General features: G+C 42.1%; 1 protein-coding gene across 1 annotated transcript; it reads left to right on the plus strand.

The window, feature by feature from the left end:
* Positions 1-1,950: 1,950 nt before the first annotated feature.
* On the plus strand, positions 1,951-17,158 carry CREG2 (cellular repressor of E1A stimulated genes 2). Its single transcript, XM_063458365.1, has 4 exons — positions 1,951-2,430; positions 12,291-12,454; positions 13,680-13,793; positions 16,015-17,158. Exons 1-4 carry the CDS (start codon positions 1,987-1,989, stop codon positions 16,154-16,156), a joined length of 864 nt encoding a protein of 287 aa, XP_063314435.1. The 5' UTR covers positions 1,951-1,986; the 3' UTR covers positions 16,157-17,158.
* Positions 17,159-17,413: the final 255 nt, after the last annotated feature.

The following is a 17,413-nucleotide window of genomic DNA, read 5'->3' on the forward strand; positions in this document are numbered from 1 at the left end:
ATGCATCTTCACCTGTGTCTCTTAAAATCACTTTTGGATTTCTTTCAATATTTTATTTATTAATGTTTTGTGTTATATAGAATAACAGTTAAAATAATAATGGCATATATATACACTAACTTATGAATCGTTGTCAAATAAAACACATAAAAAATAAAATATACATATAAATTATAATTTCCTGTATGTATGAGACCAGTAAAATATGTACAGAAGTAAAAATAAATTATTTATAGCCTGGTACTAAACAAAAAAAAAACAGTAAACAGAACAAGTATTCAGTAAGGTGGGAACATGGTTAAAGTCTGTATTCTTTTTTTCACATCATCTTCCCCCAAGGATTATTCATGCTGCAGTATAGATGTGAATTTAGATGGTTCACAGAAAGCTAGTTCACACCTTTTACTTTCAAATACTGCAGATAAAACTTCACCCACAGTTGGAATAGTCCTTTTGAATTTCTTACCCCATCTAGTGTATCTTATCCCATTTTGTTTATTATACCTGCTTTAGTTTATCTTATCCCCACTGGCAGGAGGGGGAGCACTGACATAGCACCTCTCAGCCAGTGCGCCCTAAGGTGGCCAACTGTGCAGCTTTATGGTTGTTCCAGCTCTGGATCTACTGACTTCTAACTGGATGTGATGCATTTATGTAAAAAAAAAAAAAGAAAAAAAAAGGTTATTTCATATTGTGGATTTTTTTCATTCACATTTAATTTTAGTTATGTGCTTTCATAGCTCATCCTTGTGTAATATGTTAAATTTAAGTTGAGTGGAGAGAGCGAGGAAGAACTGTGTAAGCGGTGAAGACAAAGGTAACTAATTGTAAGATATCTTGCACCTGACAGCAAGACTAGAAGGGTCAGGGTCAAGTAAGAAACTAGAGGCATTGGGGCAAGAGATTGGAAACTAGATAAAGGAATACAATACTACAAGCACCATAACTTCTACAGCACTCTCTAGTGGTTAGGGTGCCTTGAGTGCCCTGGCACTCCACCACTGTAAAAAAATCCAAGCATTTTACAGAGCGCTTGTCATCCCTACACACTGCAGTGATTATGGTGCTTGGAGTGGTCCTTTAAGAAACAGGGATCTAAACGCGCTCATTTGCGACCCATGAGACCTGTGACTGAGCAGAATGAGTGTAAAGGATCTCTGCAAAGTAGGTGACCTGATGATTAATGTAAAATGCCAAGCACCATAACCACCACTGCCTGCTTTAGAGCTAGAGAGGTAGCAGGACTGCCCTGGCATCAACCCACTGTAAGTAGTCAAATTGTACATTTTAGTACAGTTTGACAACTTACCTGTGTACCCTAGACCCCTGCACTGCATCTGAAATTCTCTTGCAAAAAAGACAGATGTCACTGCAGAGTTTAAGTCTGGCTCATCTAGGATAATGCTTGTTGGCTGAAAACATTTATTTTATGTTCTCAGCCAATTAATGTGGTCCTGCTTAGCTCTGTAGAACTAACTGGATTCTCCTAAATGAGACGACCAAAGCATTGCGGCTTCAAGTCTGTGGCGGGACTCAGATAAGTTGTTAAGACTACTAAGACTATTTGGATAGTGGGTTATAGTGGTTGGAGTGTTCCTTTAAATAGCCTCATACAAAAAGATATGTTGGGAACCACAGCTAGTCTGAGCCAATTCTTATTATTTATATTTTTCTTCTCCGCCTCTTTTAGTTTTCTACCCATATTGCCATTCTTAATAACAGTATAAGAGGTTCAATTGTTTTAACTGCTTCTATAAATTAAAGTATTCCATTACATAATGTATTAATGATTATTTGTACAATCTAAATTTAAAACAATTATGTATTGGGCTGCTTGGGAAGCAATCTTGGAGCAATGTGTGGAATACACCCTTGTATTTTAAATTTTCCCACAAGAGGGCAGTCAGGGCAAAGCAGTGGCTCACATTTTTCCCAGCATTGCACAGCAAATGTTGATTCCTTCCAAGATCACATGCCATCATCAAAATGTCTGTGTGCAAACCATCAGCTTCTGCAGCCTGCCTATTGTGGCTTTTTGTTTGCAGTTTGCTGTCACATTGTCAAGGATATGTAATACTAAACTCAGTGTCGTGGTCAGTAACCAACGAGGTGGAGGAAGAAATGGACAGTTCCTCCACTGAAGATACTCTGCCAGCCCTGCTTGAAGATACCATCAGCATGTGGAAGCAAAGCTACCCAGCTTCTGCGTACAAAGAAGACAGAGAAACCAAATCCAGGCCAGAGCCTGAGCGTACCAAAACAATCTCCTCTCCCTCAAGAATGTTCTCCTACAGGAGGGAGGGCAATACAGCCCCAGAAAGGCCTCCCTCACCTGGAAGTGCCCTCTTAAACAAATTAGCAAAAAATGCCCGTATACTAGCCCACCAGAGCAAATGGGGTTTCCTGGCAACATTGCCTGCTCAGGAGATGGTAAGTGAAATTTGTAACCTAGTTGGAAACAATCCACTGGCACCCTGAACTTATTAACCTTTAAGATCAATGGCATGCTGGGACTGTCACAATAGCAGGGAATCTGACCAAACCTTGTCCTGTAGCGTTTAGGGGTTAATGTCGATTATGCATTGTTGCACACAGTGTTAATCTTTTGTGTGATTTTGGATTTCTCTAAAATACAGATAGTGTGTAATCTTAATGTGCCATTATTCGGACACCTGGGAATCGTTGATAAAGGTTTGTTACAGTCTTCGGAAAAATGCATGTTACGCCGGTTGTTATCACTCCATATTGTATACAATAATTATTATTATTGTTAGACTGTAAGCTTGTTTGAGCCGGGCCGGCTTAGTACCTTCCGTTCCTGTACGTCAAACGTGTCTTGTTGCAACTACTTGTTTACCAGTCCACCCATTGTAGAGCGCTGTTGACGTTTTACACATAATAATTATTATTGTTATATATCATGTATATAGTACCAACATATTCTACAGCTCTGTACAACAGATAATTGAAATAATGACAAAATCAACAGAAAAAGAGTGATCTGCTTAATTGAGCTTACAATCTATAAGGTCAATGATTGGAGTATGGAAATGTATTCGTTGAAAGGGACACTATAGTCACCAAAACAACTTTAGCTTAATGAAGCAGTTTTGGCATATAGATCGTGCCCCTGCACTCTCACTGCTCAATTCTCTGACATTTAGGAGTTAAATCACTTTGTCTATGCAGCCTTAGTCACACAGTCCTGTATGTGACTTAAACAGCCTTCCCAAACACTTAATGTGTCATCTAATGTTTACCACTTCCTTTATTGCAAAGTGAGATTAATTTGGAATTTCTTATCTCCTGCAGTGTTAATAGCTTGCAAGACCCTGCAGGAGTCTCCTGTATGTAATTAAAGTTCAATTTACAGAGCAGGAGGTAAAAACTTTTGAAATAAGTAGAATTTTATTGAAAATAAAACCAAGGGAAGGTGCTTCATAAACAGAAACAAAAGTGATTTAACTCCTAAATGGTAGAGAATTGAGCAGTGAGACTGCAGAGGCAAAACAATTTAAAGAACAATATATTAAACTGTCAAAGTTATATAAAAAAAAAAAAAAAAGCTGACAGATCATAGTGACAGATTGTACACTCCACTGGTCTCCTCTACTTCAGTGACAAGTCAGTTTAAACCAGAATTTACTTTGATCATCAAAAAATACCTACTGTCTGCCAAACTGTATAAACTACAAAAAATAGACTATGGCAAGTAAAATAATCAAAAAATAATACACTTCCATTAAATAAATATGTATGGCAATCTACTGACTTAAAGGATTTGCATGACGTCTGGGATATCAACTCCAAAATCTCTTAACTGTGTTTCACATAAGGCAGGTACTTGACCGCCATCCATCCATAACATTTGCACCATCCTACTCACATTTATATTGGACAGGCTGTGATCTCCCCTATTATTGCAATATATTTTGCTTATATTATATATTGTCATATATAATCTCAACCTAGCACACAAACTGTAACTGTGAAGTAAATTGTATCCATTTCCTATGCACTATCATTTCCCAATCATTAAAGGACCACTCTAGGCACCCAGACCACTTCAGCTTAATGAAGTGGTCTGGGTGCCAGGTCCAGCTAGGGTTAACCCATTTTTTTTATAAACATAGCAGTTTCAGAGAAACTGCTATGTTTATAAATGGGTTAATCCAGCCCTCAAATCCTCTAGTGCAGTGTTCCCCAACCCCCGGGCCGCGGACTGGTACCGGTCCGTGGATCAAACGGTACCGGGCCACTCAGGGGTGTGTGAGCCTGCCGGCTAATGCAGGGCTGGCATTGCCCAAGTGCCCGCCCTGCAATGTGCTTGCGGACCGGAGGGGAGATCAGAGATCTCCCTCCCCGGTCCGCAGGCACTGTGCTGACAGCTGGCAGGGGAGGGAATGAGAGAGGACCTGGGAGCTCTTACTTGCAGCTCCTCCGGGTCCTCCTCTCACGAGATTTGGAGCGTTGCCGCGGTAACCACGGCAATGCTCCAAATCTCGCGAGAGTGAACTCTAGCCCTGTAAATGGGCTAGAGTTCATCTCACCACCACCGGACCACCAGGGAATCCCCACCGGACCACCAGGGACTAATAAATGTCCCCCCTCCTCCCAGTAAAGGTAAGAGGGGGGAGAGGAGGGAGGGGGGACATGAATATATTAAGTTTAATTAAATAAATAAAATAAAAGCCTCCCTACCCTCCTTACCCCTCATACACACACTGCCCCACAAACACTGCCCCATACACACACTACACACACTGCCCCGCAAACACTGCCCCATAGACACACTGCACACACTGCCCCACAAACACTGCCCCATACACACACTACACACACTGCCCCGCAAACACTGCCCCATAGACACACTGCACACACTGCCCCACAAACACTGCCCCATACACACACTACACACACTGCCCCACAAACACTGCCCCATACACACACTACACACATTGCCCCATACACACACTACACACACTGCCCCACAAACACTGCCCCCATGCACACACTACACACACTGCCCCACAAACACTGCCCCATACACACACTACACACACTGCCCCGCAAACACTGCCCCCATAGACACACTGCACACACTGCCCCACAAACACTGCCCCATACACACACTGCCCCACAAACACTGCCCCATACACACACTACACACATTGCCCCATCCACACACTGCCCCGCAAACACTGCCCCCATAGACACACTGCACACACTGCCCCACAAACACTGCCCCATACACACACTACACACACTGCCCCACAAACACTGCCCCCATACACACACCGCCCCAAACACACACACTGCAACTCTCACACACACTGCCACCCTCACATACACACTGCACCGCTCACACACACATACACACAATTTTGAGTCTATGTCTTTATGTGACTGTGTTTGTGATTTTCTGACTATGTATGTGTCTGCGTGTTTTTTTAATATATGTGACTGTTTTTTTTTTTTCTTATTAAATCAAAACAAGCGGGCCACGGAAAAATTATCAAACGTTTACCGGTCCGCGGCGATAAAAAGGTTGGGGAGCACTGCTCTAGTGGCTGTCTCACTGACAGCCGCTAGAGGCGCTTTCGTGATTCTCACTGTGAAAATCACAGTGAGAGCACGCAAGCGTCCATAGGAAAGCATTGATAATGCTTTCCTATGAGACCGGCTGAATGCGCGCGCAGCTCTTGCCACGCGTGCGCATTCAGCCGAATGGGAGGAGAAGAGGCGGATCGGAGGAGAAGAGCTCCCTGCCCGGCGCTGGAGAAAGGTACGTTTTAACCCCTTTCCTCTCCCCAGAGCCCGGCGGGAGGGGGTCCCTGAGGGTGGGGGCACCCTCAGGGCACTATAGTGCCAGGAAAACGAGTATGTTTTCCTGGCACTATAGTGGTTCTTTAATATATTTCAAGGGAAGATAACTAAGCTACTAACTGGAGTAAGTTAACTGTAAGGCAGGTTTAGCATTATAATCATCTGTGCCCCTCCTTCTACTAAAATAAAAACCCAAAATGGTCAAGCTACCATACCTTGCAACATTTCAAATGACAAAGAGGGACACTTTAATGTAGGGGGTGTGATTGACAATGTGGCCGGGGGCAGGAAGTTTTGAGAAATTTTAGGTGACTTACTAATGACAATTCCTGCTACTAAACAGTAATTTAGAACAATAATAACGTATGTTATTTACCCAGACTGGTTTCTAAACATGTTTATTGTAGTTTGGTCCCTTAAGGATGGACTTAATTGTCCAAGGTCTGAACTAAAACCAAAACTTGAATTTGCTCAATGTGTTAGTTACACTTAAAGAGAAACAATGGTTTCTCCTTAGGAGGGAAAGTCCCTATTTTGGGCCCAAATTTACCTGTTCATCAGGCCCGGACTGGCCATCGGGCACACCGGGCAAATGCCCGGTGGGCCTCGATGGCCGTGGGGCCGAGGCCGGCAGGAGAGATCACAGGATCTCCCCTGCCAGCCCCAGCAGGGCCAGCGCGCTACCCGAGCGCCGGCCCTGCTCTGAGCCTCCATGGGCCGGGGGGAGATCAAAGATCTCCATGGGCCGGGGGGAGATCAAAGGGAGGCAGCAGAGAGGACCGGCGGAGCTCTATCCAGCAGCTCCGCCGGGTCCTCTCGCGAGGTCTGAGCGATGCCGCGGTTACCGCGGCAACGCTGAGATCTTGCGAGAGTGAACTCTAGCCGGCAGGTTAGAGTTCACTCTCACCACTGGACCACCAGGGAAGGAAGCTGCAGAAAGGATCCCCCCCAGGCAGAACGGCTCCCCCCTCCCATGCTAAAGGTGAGAAGGGAGGGGGGGATATAACTTTTTTTTTTTTTTTAATTATTAATAAAAAAAATATTTAAATTTAAAAAAAAAAATCACACCAACAGCCCCCTCACGCACACACATCACCCCCAGACACACACAGCCCCGCCCCCCCCAGACGCACACAGCCCCCCCCCAGACACACACAGCACCCAAACACATACAGCACCCCCAGACACACACAGCACCCCCAGACACACACAGCACCCAAACACTCACAGCGCACGCAGACATACAGCGCACCCAGACATACAGCGCACCCAGACACACAGCGCACCCAGACACACAGCGCACCCAGACACACAGCACCCTCAGACACACAGCACCCTCAGACACACAGCACACATCACCCTCAGACAGACAGCACCCTCAAACACACAGCACCCTCAGACACACAGCACACATATATAAAATAACCCTCAGTGAGTTAACAGACAAAGAAAATTAGAAACCTAGAATGTGACGGCAGATAAAAACACCCTCACACACAGCACCCCTCTTAAATACACACACACTGCGCCCCTCACACATACAATACGTCCAAACAGGGCCGGCGCTACCATAAGGCGGCCGCCTTAGGGCGCACCGGCCCTGGGGGCGCAAAATCAGGCTGACCGGAAGGAGGGAAGCGCACTGCGCTCCCCTCCAACCGACGACCTGTTGTAGCGTGGCCGAGCGCCCGGTTCTGCGGGCGCGCGAGGGAGCACTCTCCCATGTGTGCTTCCTCTTCAGCTCCCTCGCGCGCCGCATACTGATACCGGAGCCGGAAGATGACGTCATCTTCCGGCACCGGCATCCCTACGCGGTGCGCGAGGGAGCTGAAGAGGAAGCACACATGGGAGAGTGCTCCCTCGCGCCCGCCCGGGAGCCAGCCAGCCAGCCAGCCAGGGAGGGAGGGAGCCAGCCAGGGAGGGAGCCAGCCAGCCAGCCAGGGAGGGAGCCAGCCAGCCAGCCAGGGAGGGAGCCAGCCAGCCAAGGAGCCCAGGAGCCCAGCAGCACCACTGGACCCCAGGGAATCCCTTCAGCACTCCAAAAAGGTAAGGAGGCTGAGGGATTAAATTAAAAAAAAAAACATGTGTTAGTGTGAGTGTTAGTGTGTGTGTGTGTCTGCTAGTGAGTGTCAGTGTGTGTGTCTGCTAGTGAGTGTCAGTGAGTGTCAGTGTGTGTGTCTGCTAGTGAGTGTCAGTGTGTGTGTTTGCTAGTGAGTGTCAGTGAGTGTGTCTGCTAGTGTCAGTGAGTGTGTCTGCTAGTGTCAGTGTGTGTGTCTGCTAGTGTCAGTGAGTGTGTCTGCTAGTGTCAGTGAGTGTGTCTGCTAGTGTCTGTGAGTGTGTCTGCTAGTGTCAGTGAGTGTGTCTGCTAGTGTCAGTGTGTGTGTTTGCTAGTGAGTGTCAGTGAGTGTGTCTGCTAGTGAGTGTCAGTGAGTGTGTCTGCTAGTGAGTGTCAGTAAGTGTGTTACTGTGTGTCTCTTACTGAGTGTGTTTGTGTGTGTATTAGTGAGTCTGTTTGATGTCTGTTAGTGAGTGTGTGTTTGTCAGTGAGAGTGTATGTTTTGTAAGTGAGTGTGTATGTATGTCTGTCGCTGAGTGTGTCTGTCAGTAAATGTGTGTGTCTGTTAGCTGGTGTGTATGCATCTGTTCGTGAGAGTGTGTGTGTGTCTTCAGCACTTACCTTTCTCTAGCGCCGGACTCCCTTGGCGCTGGGGATCCCTCCGCCTCTCAGCTCCGAATGCTCTTGCCGCGCACGCATTCAAACCGCCCATAGGAAAGCATTACTCAATGCTTTCCTATGGACGTTCAGTGTTTTAGAATAGCGGAAGCTCCTCTAGCGGCTGTCAGTGAGACATCCACTAGAGGCTGGATTAACCCTCGGTGAAACATAGCAGTTTCTCTGAAACTGCTATGTTTTCAGCTGCAGGGTTAAAACTAGAGGGACCTGACACCCAGACCACTTCATTGAGCTGATGTGATCTGGGTGTCTGTAGTGGTCCTTTAATTGTGTGTGCATCTGCATGCACTGGCGTACATACCGCGGTCGCAGGGGTCACAGCCCTGCAACCCCTGCGACCAGGTGCCCGCCGCCATGTGTTGGAGGGGGCGAGGATATGAATGACATCATATCCCTGCTCCCTGTGTACCACACAGCGCGGCTGGCGCCCTGTGATGGGGCTGGGCTGCAGGACAGGACTCCAAGGAGCCAGACAGCATGCATCCAGGGGACAAGATTGAACTAGTATGTAATTGTGTATGTCTCTGTATGTGTGTATGTCTCTGTATGTATGTATGTATGTATGTATGTAGGTCTCTGTATGCCTGTATGTCTTTGTATGTATGTTTCTGTATGCATGTATGTGTGTGTATGTTTCTGTATGCCTGTATGTCTCTGTATGTACAAATGTATGTGTCCGTATGCCTGTATGTCTCTGTATGTACAAATGTATGTGTCTGTATGCCTGTATGTCTTTGTACGTATGTGTCTGTATGCCTGTATGTCTCTGTATACCTGTATATATGTATGTGTCTGTATGACGGTATGTCTCTGTATGGATGTATGTCTTTGTATGCCTGTATGTATGTATGTGTCTGTATGCCTGGATGTCTCTGTATGTATGTTTCTGTATGTCTGTCTATGTATGTATGTATGTGTCTGTATGACGGTATGCCTCTGTATGTATGTCTATATGCCTACATGTATGTCTCTGTCTGTGTCTGTATGTCTCTGTATGATTATTTCTGTGTTTGTATGAACCTTATTTTAAACGAGGGTGGGGGGCACCAAAATGCATCTTCGCCTGTGTAACTAAAAATCCTAGCACCGGTCCTGCGTCCAAATATATATATATATATATATATATACACACACACACACACACACTACAGCACCCCTCACACTGCACCACCACACACATTACGCTCCAGATACACGCTAGATCCCTTACCCTATATGCACTCTTAATCCTCTATATATACACACACACACAATCTCCTATACACACTCTGGGTCCTTTACACACTAGATCTCCTACACACCCTCTCTACAACCCCTACACACACTACGTCACCTATACACACACACACACTACAGCCTGTATGCACACACTCGCTACATCCCCTATAACACTATGCCCCCTATACACACACTATCTACAGCCCCTAGCCAAACATATTACACCACAAACACAAATGAAACTGACCTATTTACACAATACCACACCACACTCTACACACACGCAATTTCACAAGCAGGCTCCAAACACATGCACCATACACTTTCCTGGCCCAATTGTCCTCTGGTATCCCACTTGTGGAGACACCAGAGACAATTTAAAAGCAAACACAGCGCAAGCCTTTTTCTAATGCCAGAGCTCTTCAGCAGGGCTCTGCGCATTGAACCAACTTGCTCACTTTGAGAGGGGGTGTGCTTGTCATTAGTGATGACAAAACACACCCTCTCTGGCCCTGCCCCCTTCTTAGGGGGCCGCTCTGATTGAAAAATGCCCGGGCCTAATTTTTTTCCCAGTCCGGCCCTGCTGTTCATTATTGGAAGTATGAGCTATTCATGTAGAATTGATTCTTTGTTGTTACTAACAACAGTCCACATGGCTTTTCTACAGAATGTTGGTTCCCTTGGACATGTAACCACTTGCAATTTTAGTACATTCGTGTTGTAATTTTAGATTGATACTTCCTGTAATAATGATAAAATAGTTTTGTAAACACACACTAACTCTTTAAACCATAACCACTACAATCAGCTGCAGGGGTCGCCTATTGAAATGATATTACACTTGTTTTGTATTTTGTGATAGCTGCTAGGCTAATGATCATTCTGGCAGTATTAATTATACTGTGTGATTGTTTTAGGCTACCCAATAAAATTAGTAGTAAATTCTCAGCATAAAGTGTTCATTTGCTAGATAAAATGCAACATTATTATTTTAATGTGAAAATGGGAAAAGTGGTAAAGGGAAGGACTAGAAGCCATTTTTCATGTTTTAAATTATTTTTTGAGAAATAAAGTGAAGCTTTTTTATCTAATCCTCTGGCTTTTACATATTTCCTGGTGCTGCTGGTTTCCTAAAATATCCACATACCCTTTGGTGGGGATCATACCACCACAAGTTATCATCACCAGAGCAAGTTATTGCTCTGGACACCGTAAGTAGGATACCTACATTTTCTATTCCAATTTTTGACTTTGATATTGTACCAGTGGTTTTTGTATTTTGTCTTTTTTCCATATATATGGTTGCTGAGTTTGGACATCCTAACATCTACGTATCATAAGACGGGGATTGTACCGTCCAGGCACTATACAGCAGAGCTCTTAGCAGCTCTGCAAAGTGTGAGTTTGCCTTTCATCTAGAATTTTACATATTTTAACATTTATTATTTAGAACATATTGCACTATTATTTTATTGTTTTTATCTCCTTTGAGTTTTTTTCCATGCTGTATTAACCGAGATCTATATGTATGTATGATATAATCATTTTATTATTGTAACACATTTTCTGGCGCGGTTTACCACTTTTCCTATTTTCACATTTCTGTTCACTACACAGCAGGAATTGGGAGGTCCTGCTGGTTTACTGCTGCCTTACACATTATAGAGAGCGCCTAAACTTCTCTTTACTTATTATTATTTTAATGTATTATAAAATGACAACATATTTAACAGCGCTGTACAATGAGTGGACACGTTTGGTTAAAGGGACATGGATGACTTGACAATCTCACCAGACAGTAACAGTGACAGTGACTGATTTCCCTCTTTTTGTGTGGGGAAATGCTCAGATTCCTGAGTTGTATCACCAGCCCAAAGGGGTAATTTGGTGCCAACATTAGATAGAGGGCATTACCAGGGCATTACATATTATCTCCTCTAGTTCCCTTCAGAGGAGGATTAAGAGCCCACTGGGCCCTGTTTGGGGCCCCTCTTATAACAAGCAACAGGTTGGCTGATTGACATGGGATTTGTGGTTCTCTGTGTCAGATGTTGATTTTCACTGCCCAGTGTTTCAAATAGGCTGCTGGACCATTGTGATTGCTTCTTAAACAGCCCTATGTCATGCATGAAAGACTTTAACCCCTTAATGGCCAAACTTCTGGAATAAAAGGGAATCATGACATGTCACACATGTCATGTGTCCTTAAGGGGTTAAAGTGTTATTTAATGTACTATGTAACAAAATGTTACTATATAACAAAATTGGTCTTTAATGTACTATGTAACAAAATGTGCTATGTAACAAATTGTTATTTAATGTACTATGTAACACATGGTACTATGTAACAGATTGTTATTTAATGTACTATATAACAAAATTGTACTATGTAACAAAATTGTACTATGTAACAAATTGTTATTTAATGTACTATGTAACAAAATTGTACTATGTAACAAAATTGTTATTTAATGTACTATGTAACAAATTCATTTTTGCTTTATTTAATCAGGATGTCTCATTGGGTCATGTTCTGCTAACGAGTGATGGTCCGAAAGAAAATAGTACTGGAGTACCCTTCTCTTATGTCCCTCTCAATGCCAGCTTTGTCACAAATTTATTGAAGAATCCAGTCTCTTCTTTGACATTTGCAGATCCAGATGGGGGTATATTCAGGTATAGAAGATTGTTTTTGTTTTTTTCAAATTAAAATATTTTGCTTGCATGTAAGTATAAATTGAATTGTTTATTCATATAAATTTAACTGATACAAAAGACACCCAAGTGTATTAACCTGTAACTGCATTTAATTTATATTACTAGACGCAATGTTTCAGATACAAACCTCATGGATTTCTAGATGGAGTGTGAGGTTAGCAATGAACTAACATGATTAAAGAGACACTCTAAGCACAGAAATCACATTGTGATATAGTGGTTTTGGGACAAGGATGCTGTCTAGTTTTCTGTGTCCTTTTTTGAACTGGAAGTAATATGGGGGTGACTGGTACACCTGCCTTCAGTATACTCTGGAAATGGATTTAAAAAAAAACTCTTAAACACTAAAGTAGGTCAAGTTTTGTGACTTTTATCCCACAATCATTAGTGGTCCCAGCATGACTTAAAAAAAACAAAAAACAAAAAAAACAGCTTATAATATTGCCTACATAATCAATGTATTGTCAGTATGTGGCAGTCAGTAAAAGAAAACTACTATGCTCAAAACTAGCTAATTTGAAACACTAGCGAGGTTATATTCAGTTATGACTGTTAAAATAAGCTACCTTTTCATTTTATATTAATGACTTCACTGTTTAGCCAAGCTGATGATTGTTACAATTATACAAAACTGTGCAATTCCTCATGCCACTGTTCCACTTAAGTACATTCTCAGACACTCTGTTGTGGCGTATGTCATTGCTATGTATAACATGCACAACAAAAATAAAGAATTAAAAAAAAAGAAAACTACTATTTATCCATGCAAACACAAGAGAAGTGCTTTGCGCCTTTTTCCTAAATTGTCTTCATGCCTGAAAGTGATGGGAGTTGCACTAGACAGAATCTCCAGTGACCCCATTGGATTTGGGATGTGCCCAGAAAGTCAGGGTGTGTGCACTCTTGTACCCTGTGCTTGAACAGTATCTGCAATTATGTTTGTCTCCGTAATGATACTGCAATCTGGCAAACACGTCATCATTAAAGATTTACGGTGATGACACACAACATTCCTAACTCACTATTCAATTGTGCTTCTGAAACTGCGTCATTTCAGTGTATGCTTTATCTAAGGACACTGAAGTGACTCTAAAGATTCAAAGATGTTGTCCAGTCCATCATTTCAGGTTAAGCAAATATATTAAATATATTAAATAAGGATTTTATATTTGTATTCTTTCAGAAAGAGCTCAACTGAACCAGAAAACTCCCATTGTACATCTCTGACCCTTAAAGGGCACATGAAACCTGTGCCTTCGGAAGAAGTAGACTTTGCCAGGAAAGCATTATATTCCAGGTACATGAATTTGTTTTACTCCTAGATATACTTCTATAAAATATAATGCATTGTCTGGGATTAGAGTAGTAAATTAGTGATAAAGGCATGGAAGAGGGATGGAATGAATAGACGAGATGCATTGTTAATTAAACCAGCCAAAATCAATTTGGAAACAAATATTCCAATTAATATATTTTGGCTGAATTACCTATTCTTTTTCTTAATTTTCAGTAGTTTCCATTTTGTGAATATCACCAATTATGTCTTTATTAAACGTTATCAATTGGAACGTCGTGGAATGGGTATGCATTTCTCTAATTCAGTTACACTGAATGCACCTTTGTAAAATAAAATAGGCTACCCATAGACCCCATTAATCACATAATCACTAGCCAAGGTCCAACTGGGGACATAATATAATTGGCTTTTATCAGTGCCAACACACAGTTCCACTTTGGGTTCCGAATACCCTATTGATGCCTTTGGCATGGAGCTAGAGGAGAAGACAATGAAAGCATTAACAAAAGCTATGGCACACAACAGCAATACAGACTGCCCTTGTAATGGAGATGTAATAAAAATATTGGTGCAGGATGCCTTGTTGGTAGTAGTGATAGAAATATATAACAAGATGGATGGACAGATTTTTTGTGTTTTTCTCCACCTTCCTTTAGGTCTCTTCACAACCCTGTTACCTCATGTTTGTATCTTCTTACCCTCCTTCTTTATCTTTGCTAATGCCATGCTTCCTGGGGTGTCTCTTAACCCCAACCCCTTTAAGCTCTTTGTGTGTCTCCTAAGCTCCTATAACCCTTGTGTGTCTCTTAACCTCCCATTAACCCTAATGTGTCTCTTAACCAGTCACCTTTTAAGCTGGTGGGGAACTAGACTCCTCCCCTTTAATTAGGCCCCACTCCTAGGATTTGTCCAACAAATCTTATGTACTCAGCGCCTAATTGTAGTGCCCACTAACCATAAAAACACAGATATGAATACAATACAGAGAAACCAATATTATACACATAGCATGGTATAGTACACAGAAACCCATACAATATTTAAACTGAAGCAGAGATATTTATTCAATACACAAACTGAATACTATACGGAAATAGCCATACAATACTCAGGTCTAGGTGCAATACAAGGAATCCCATACAATACACAGAACCATAACTATCCCACACAACCAGGGTTACTGTGATGGACACAGAGAACTACAATACAAAGAGAGAGAGATACCCACACAGTACAGTGTTTCTGTATAATGTCCCAGCTTATAATGTTCCTCTTTGCCATCCTCTAGCCCTCTGTGATCTCATCGTTGGTAGTGCTAGTGATATAAGTGAGTTAAGTCTGAAACTTAAGATTTCTAGTAAGTTTAGCTTCTGCTATGAAACATCAGCCACTCCAAGATGGCCTTTTCGATTCTGTCCTGTGGGCTATGTAACCTCATCACCTAGTGTGATGATCTAATGATGGCCCTAAAAAGAGAGACCAGTGGCATGTCTTTTGACATGCCTAGTTGTTCTCAGTAAAGCTTTTCCAGCCACCAATCAAGGGGGTACTGCAGTAATGAAACCTATTTCAAAATTGAAGACACAGATATTCTTTTGTTTTGACACACATATAGGCAATGGCTGGAGTAGGTTAATCTACTTATTCCCCATATTATTTTTAGCCTTTACCACTCACCCCCATAAAACTAAATGTTAGTGATAATTACTACTACCAATAATTATTTCACAATAAAACTGGTGGGATGCTGCCCAAAGTCCCCCTAGGGATGAGCCATAACCCTCTGTACTCCATGTGTGTTTCTTAATCTCCCTTACACCCTTGTGTTACCTATTACTATGGTAGTGTGGTTGCTGGGAATCATTGTCTTTTTCTTGGTCTTATTGGGCAGTGAGTGGTCAGGGAGGCAGAGGTATGAAGTTCCCAGCCCCCGCTCCCCTCCCATTCCCTTAGGATACCACTGTCTCAACTTTAACACTGTTATTTTAATGTGCAGTGGGAGTACACTGTGCATGGAGGATGTGAGGATATAATGTTATAGAATATACCTGCTCCGCCAATACTGCGATACAGCCACCATTTACATTGGGGTATTTCATTTGCTTGATGCTTTGCATCCCAGTAACCTTCCGTGTATGTAGACCTTTTTTTTTAATATATATGGAACATGATCTCATAAACCACTGGTGGATGTCTACATTGACTATTATATCTTTATCAGGCACCCTTTCATGAAGAAGTGGCTTCAAAATGATGAATGGCTGCTCATGCAGATGAACACTGAGTACATCTTCCTGTCAGACTGCTACGGAATAGCACTGAACATTCCTTTAGAAGATTACTATAGAGCAAATCCCAACTGAATGGTCTTCTGAAACATTGTTTGGCACTGCTGACACTGGCATACTCATTACTGTTTGGAAAATGTTTACTGAACCGCCAGTGGAAAATATGGATTTCTTTCTACATAACCAAGAATTACCAAGGGGGTGTTTTACCATAATCACACCAGCCAATTAAAGAAGTCAGAAAACGAAAAAAGATATTGTATTTACATGAATCAAAGCCTTAAATAGTGTAATACTTTTTTGATTTGTGTCAAGTTAAGTTACATTTTTATTGTGTTTACTGACATATTTTCCGTTTGAAAAGGTGACATGATGATTTGCTGTATTTCCAGTGTTCCAAGATGGAATTCAGGCCAGATTTAGATACAAGATCATTCTGAGTTAAACAGCTACAGACATCTTCACCAATTGGCTTTTTAGATGTTGTAGGTGAAGCATACCTAGACGTGGGTTCTATATTCTGCCAGGTATCACAATCACTGTACACCCTGCCAGGATTTGAAACTCATAGCTGGCAAAAAACACAGCCAAAGTGTAAAGCCTAGGCATAACATAGGCAGGGACTGATAACAAATAAGGGTGTGGTTGCAAAGGTAGTTGTGATTATTGTTTAGTCACCTTGTGCCACTTAAAAAAGATTAAAAAGATTTTATAAAAATATTAAAAAGTTGGTTCAAATTTTTTTTAACATTCTTTCTTGTTTTTTTTACATTGGTTTTCTTCCGATTAACAATAAAGCTGTAATGTATGGCCTTGTTACAAAACTATACACACTTTATATGTCATACGTGTATTAAGTGCAAATAACCACAACGCACTGTTCTTGATCACAGAATTTAAAAAAACAGCTTTTTAAGTCAGTATATGATTAGGGATGGATCTGAGTTTTCTCTTGTCAGTCAGTTAGGCTGGTTAGCGTCTTGCAATTAAATCTCTATGGATGTGTATGTTATGTCAATATATGTGCATTGTTATTCTGATGAACTTATAGCATGCAGTAAAAACATGTGACTGCAATGTGATCTAAACTGTATTTTGTGCATAAAAAAGTGTTGAACTACTCTTCCACTACGCAGAGACAGATCTGAACCATGCTATGAGCTATTATCATCTTTGCATCCCTTGCTAATCAGGAGCTCTGCAGTGCCCTTGTGGAGAATATGTGGAGTGAATTAAATAAATATTCAGACGAATAACCTAGGTGAAGAATACCAATAAATGTGTGTTGGAGCTTCTTAAAAGTATACAATGTGCACATGTAGAAACAGTTTT

The sequence above is a fragment of the Pelobates fuscus genome, chromosome 1, assembly GCF_036172605.1.
Source record: "Pelobates fuscus isolate aPelFus1 chromosome 1, aPelFus1.pri, whole genome shotgun sequence".
Taxonomy (NCBI): domain Eukaryota; kingdom Metazoa; phylum Chordata; class Amphibia; order Anura; family Pelobatidae; genus Pelobates; species Pelobates fuscus.

What these genes read in the sequence shown, in the direction of transcription:
- CREG2 (XM_063458365.1), top strand. Translation starts at nt 1,987, where the DNA reads ATGTCTGTGTGCAAACCATCAGCTTCTGCAGCCTGCCTATTGTGGCTT. An exon ending in CCAGATGGGGGTATATTCAG is followed by an intron (nt 12,455 to 13,679) that starts GTATAGAAGATT and finishes GTATTCTTTCAG; the next exon opens with AAAGAGCTCAACTGAACCAG. An exon ending in AGGAAAGCATTATATTCCAG is followed by an intron (nt 13,794 to 16,014) that starts GTACATGAATTT and finishes TATCTTTATCAG; the next exon opens with GCACCCTTTCATGAAGAAGT.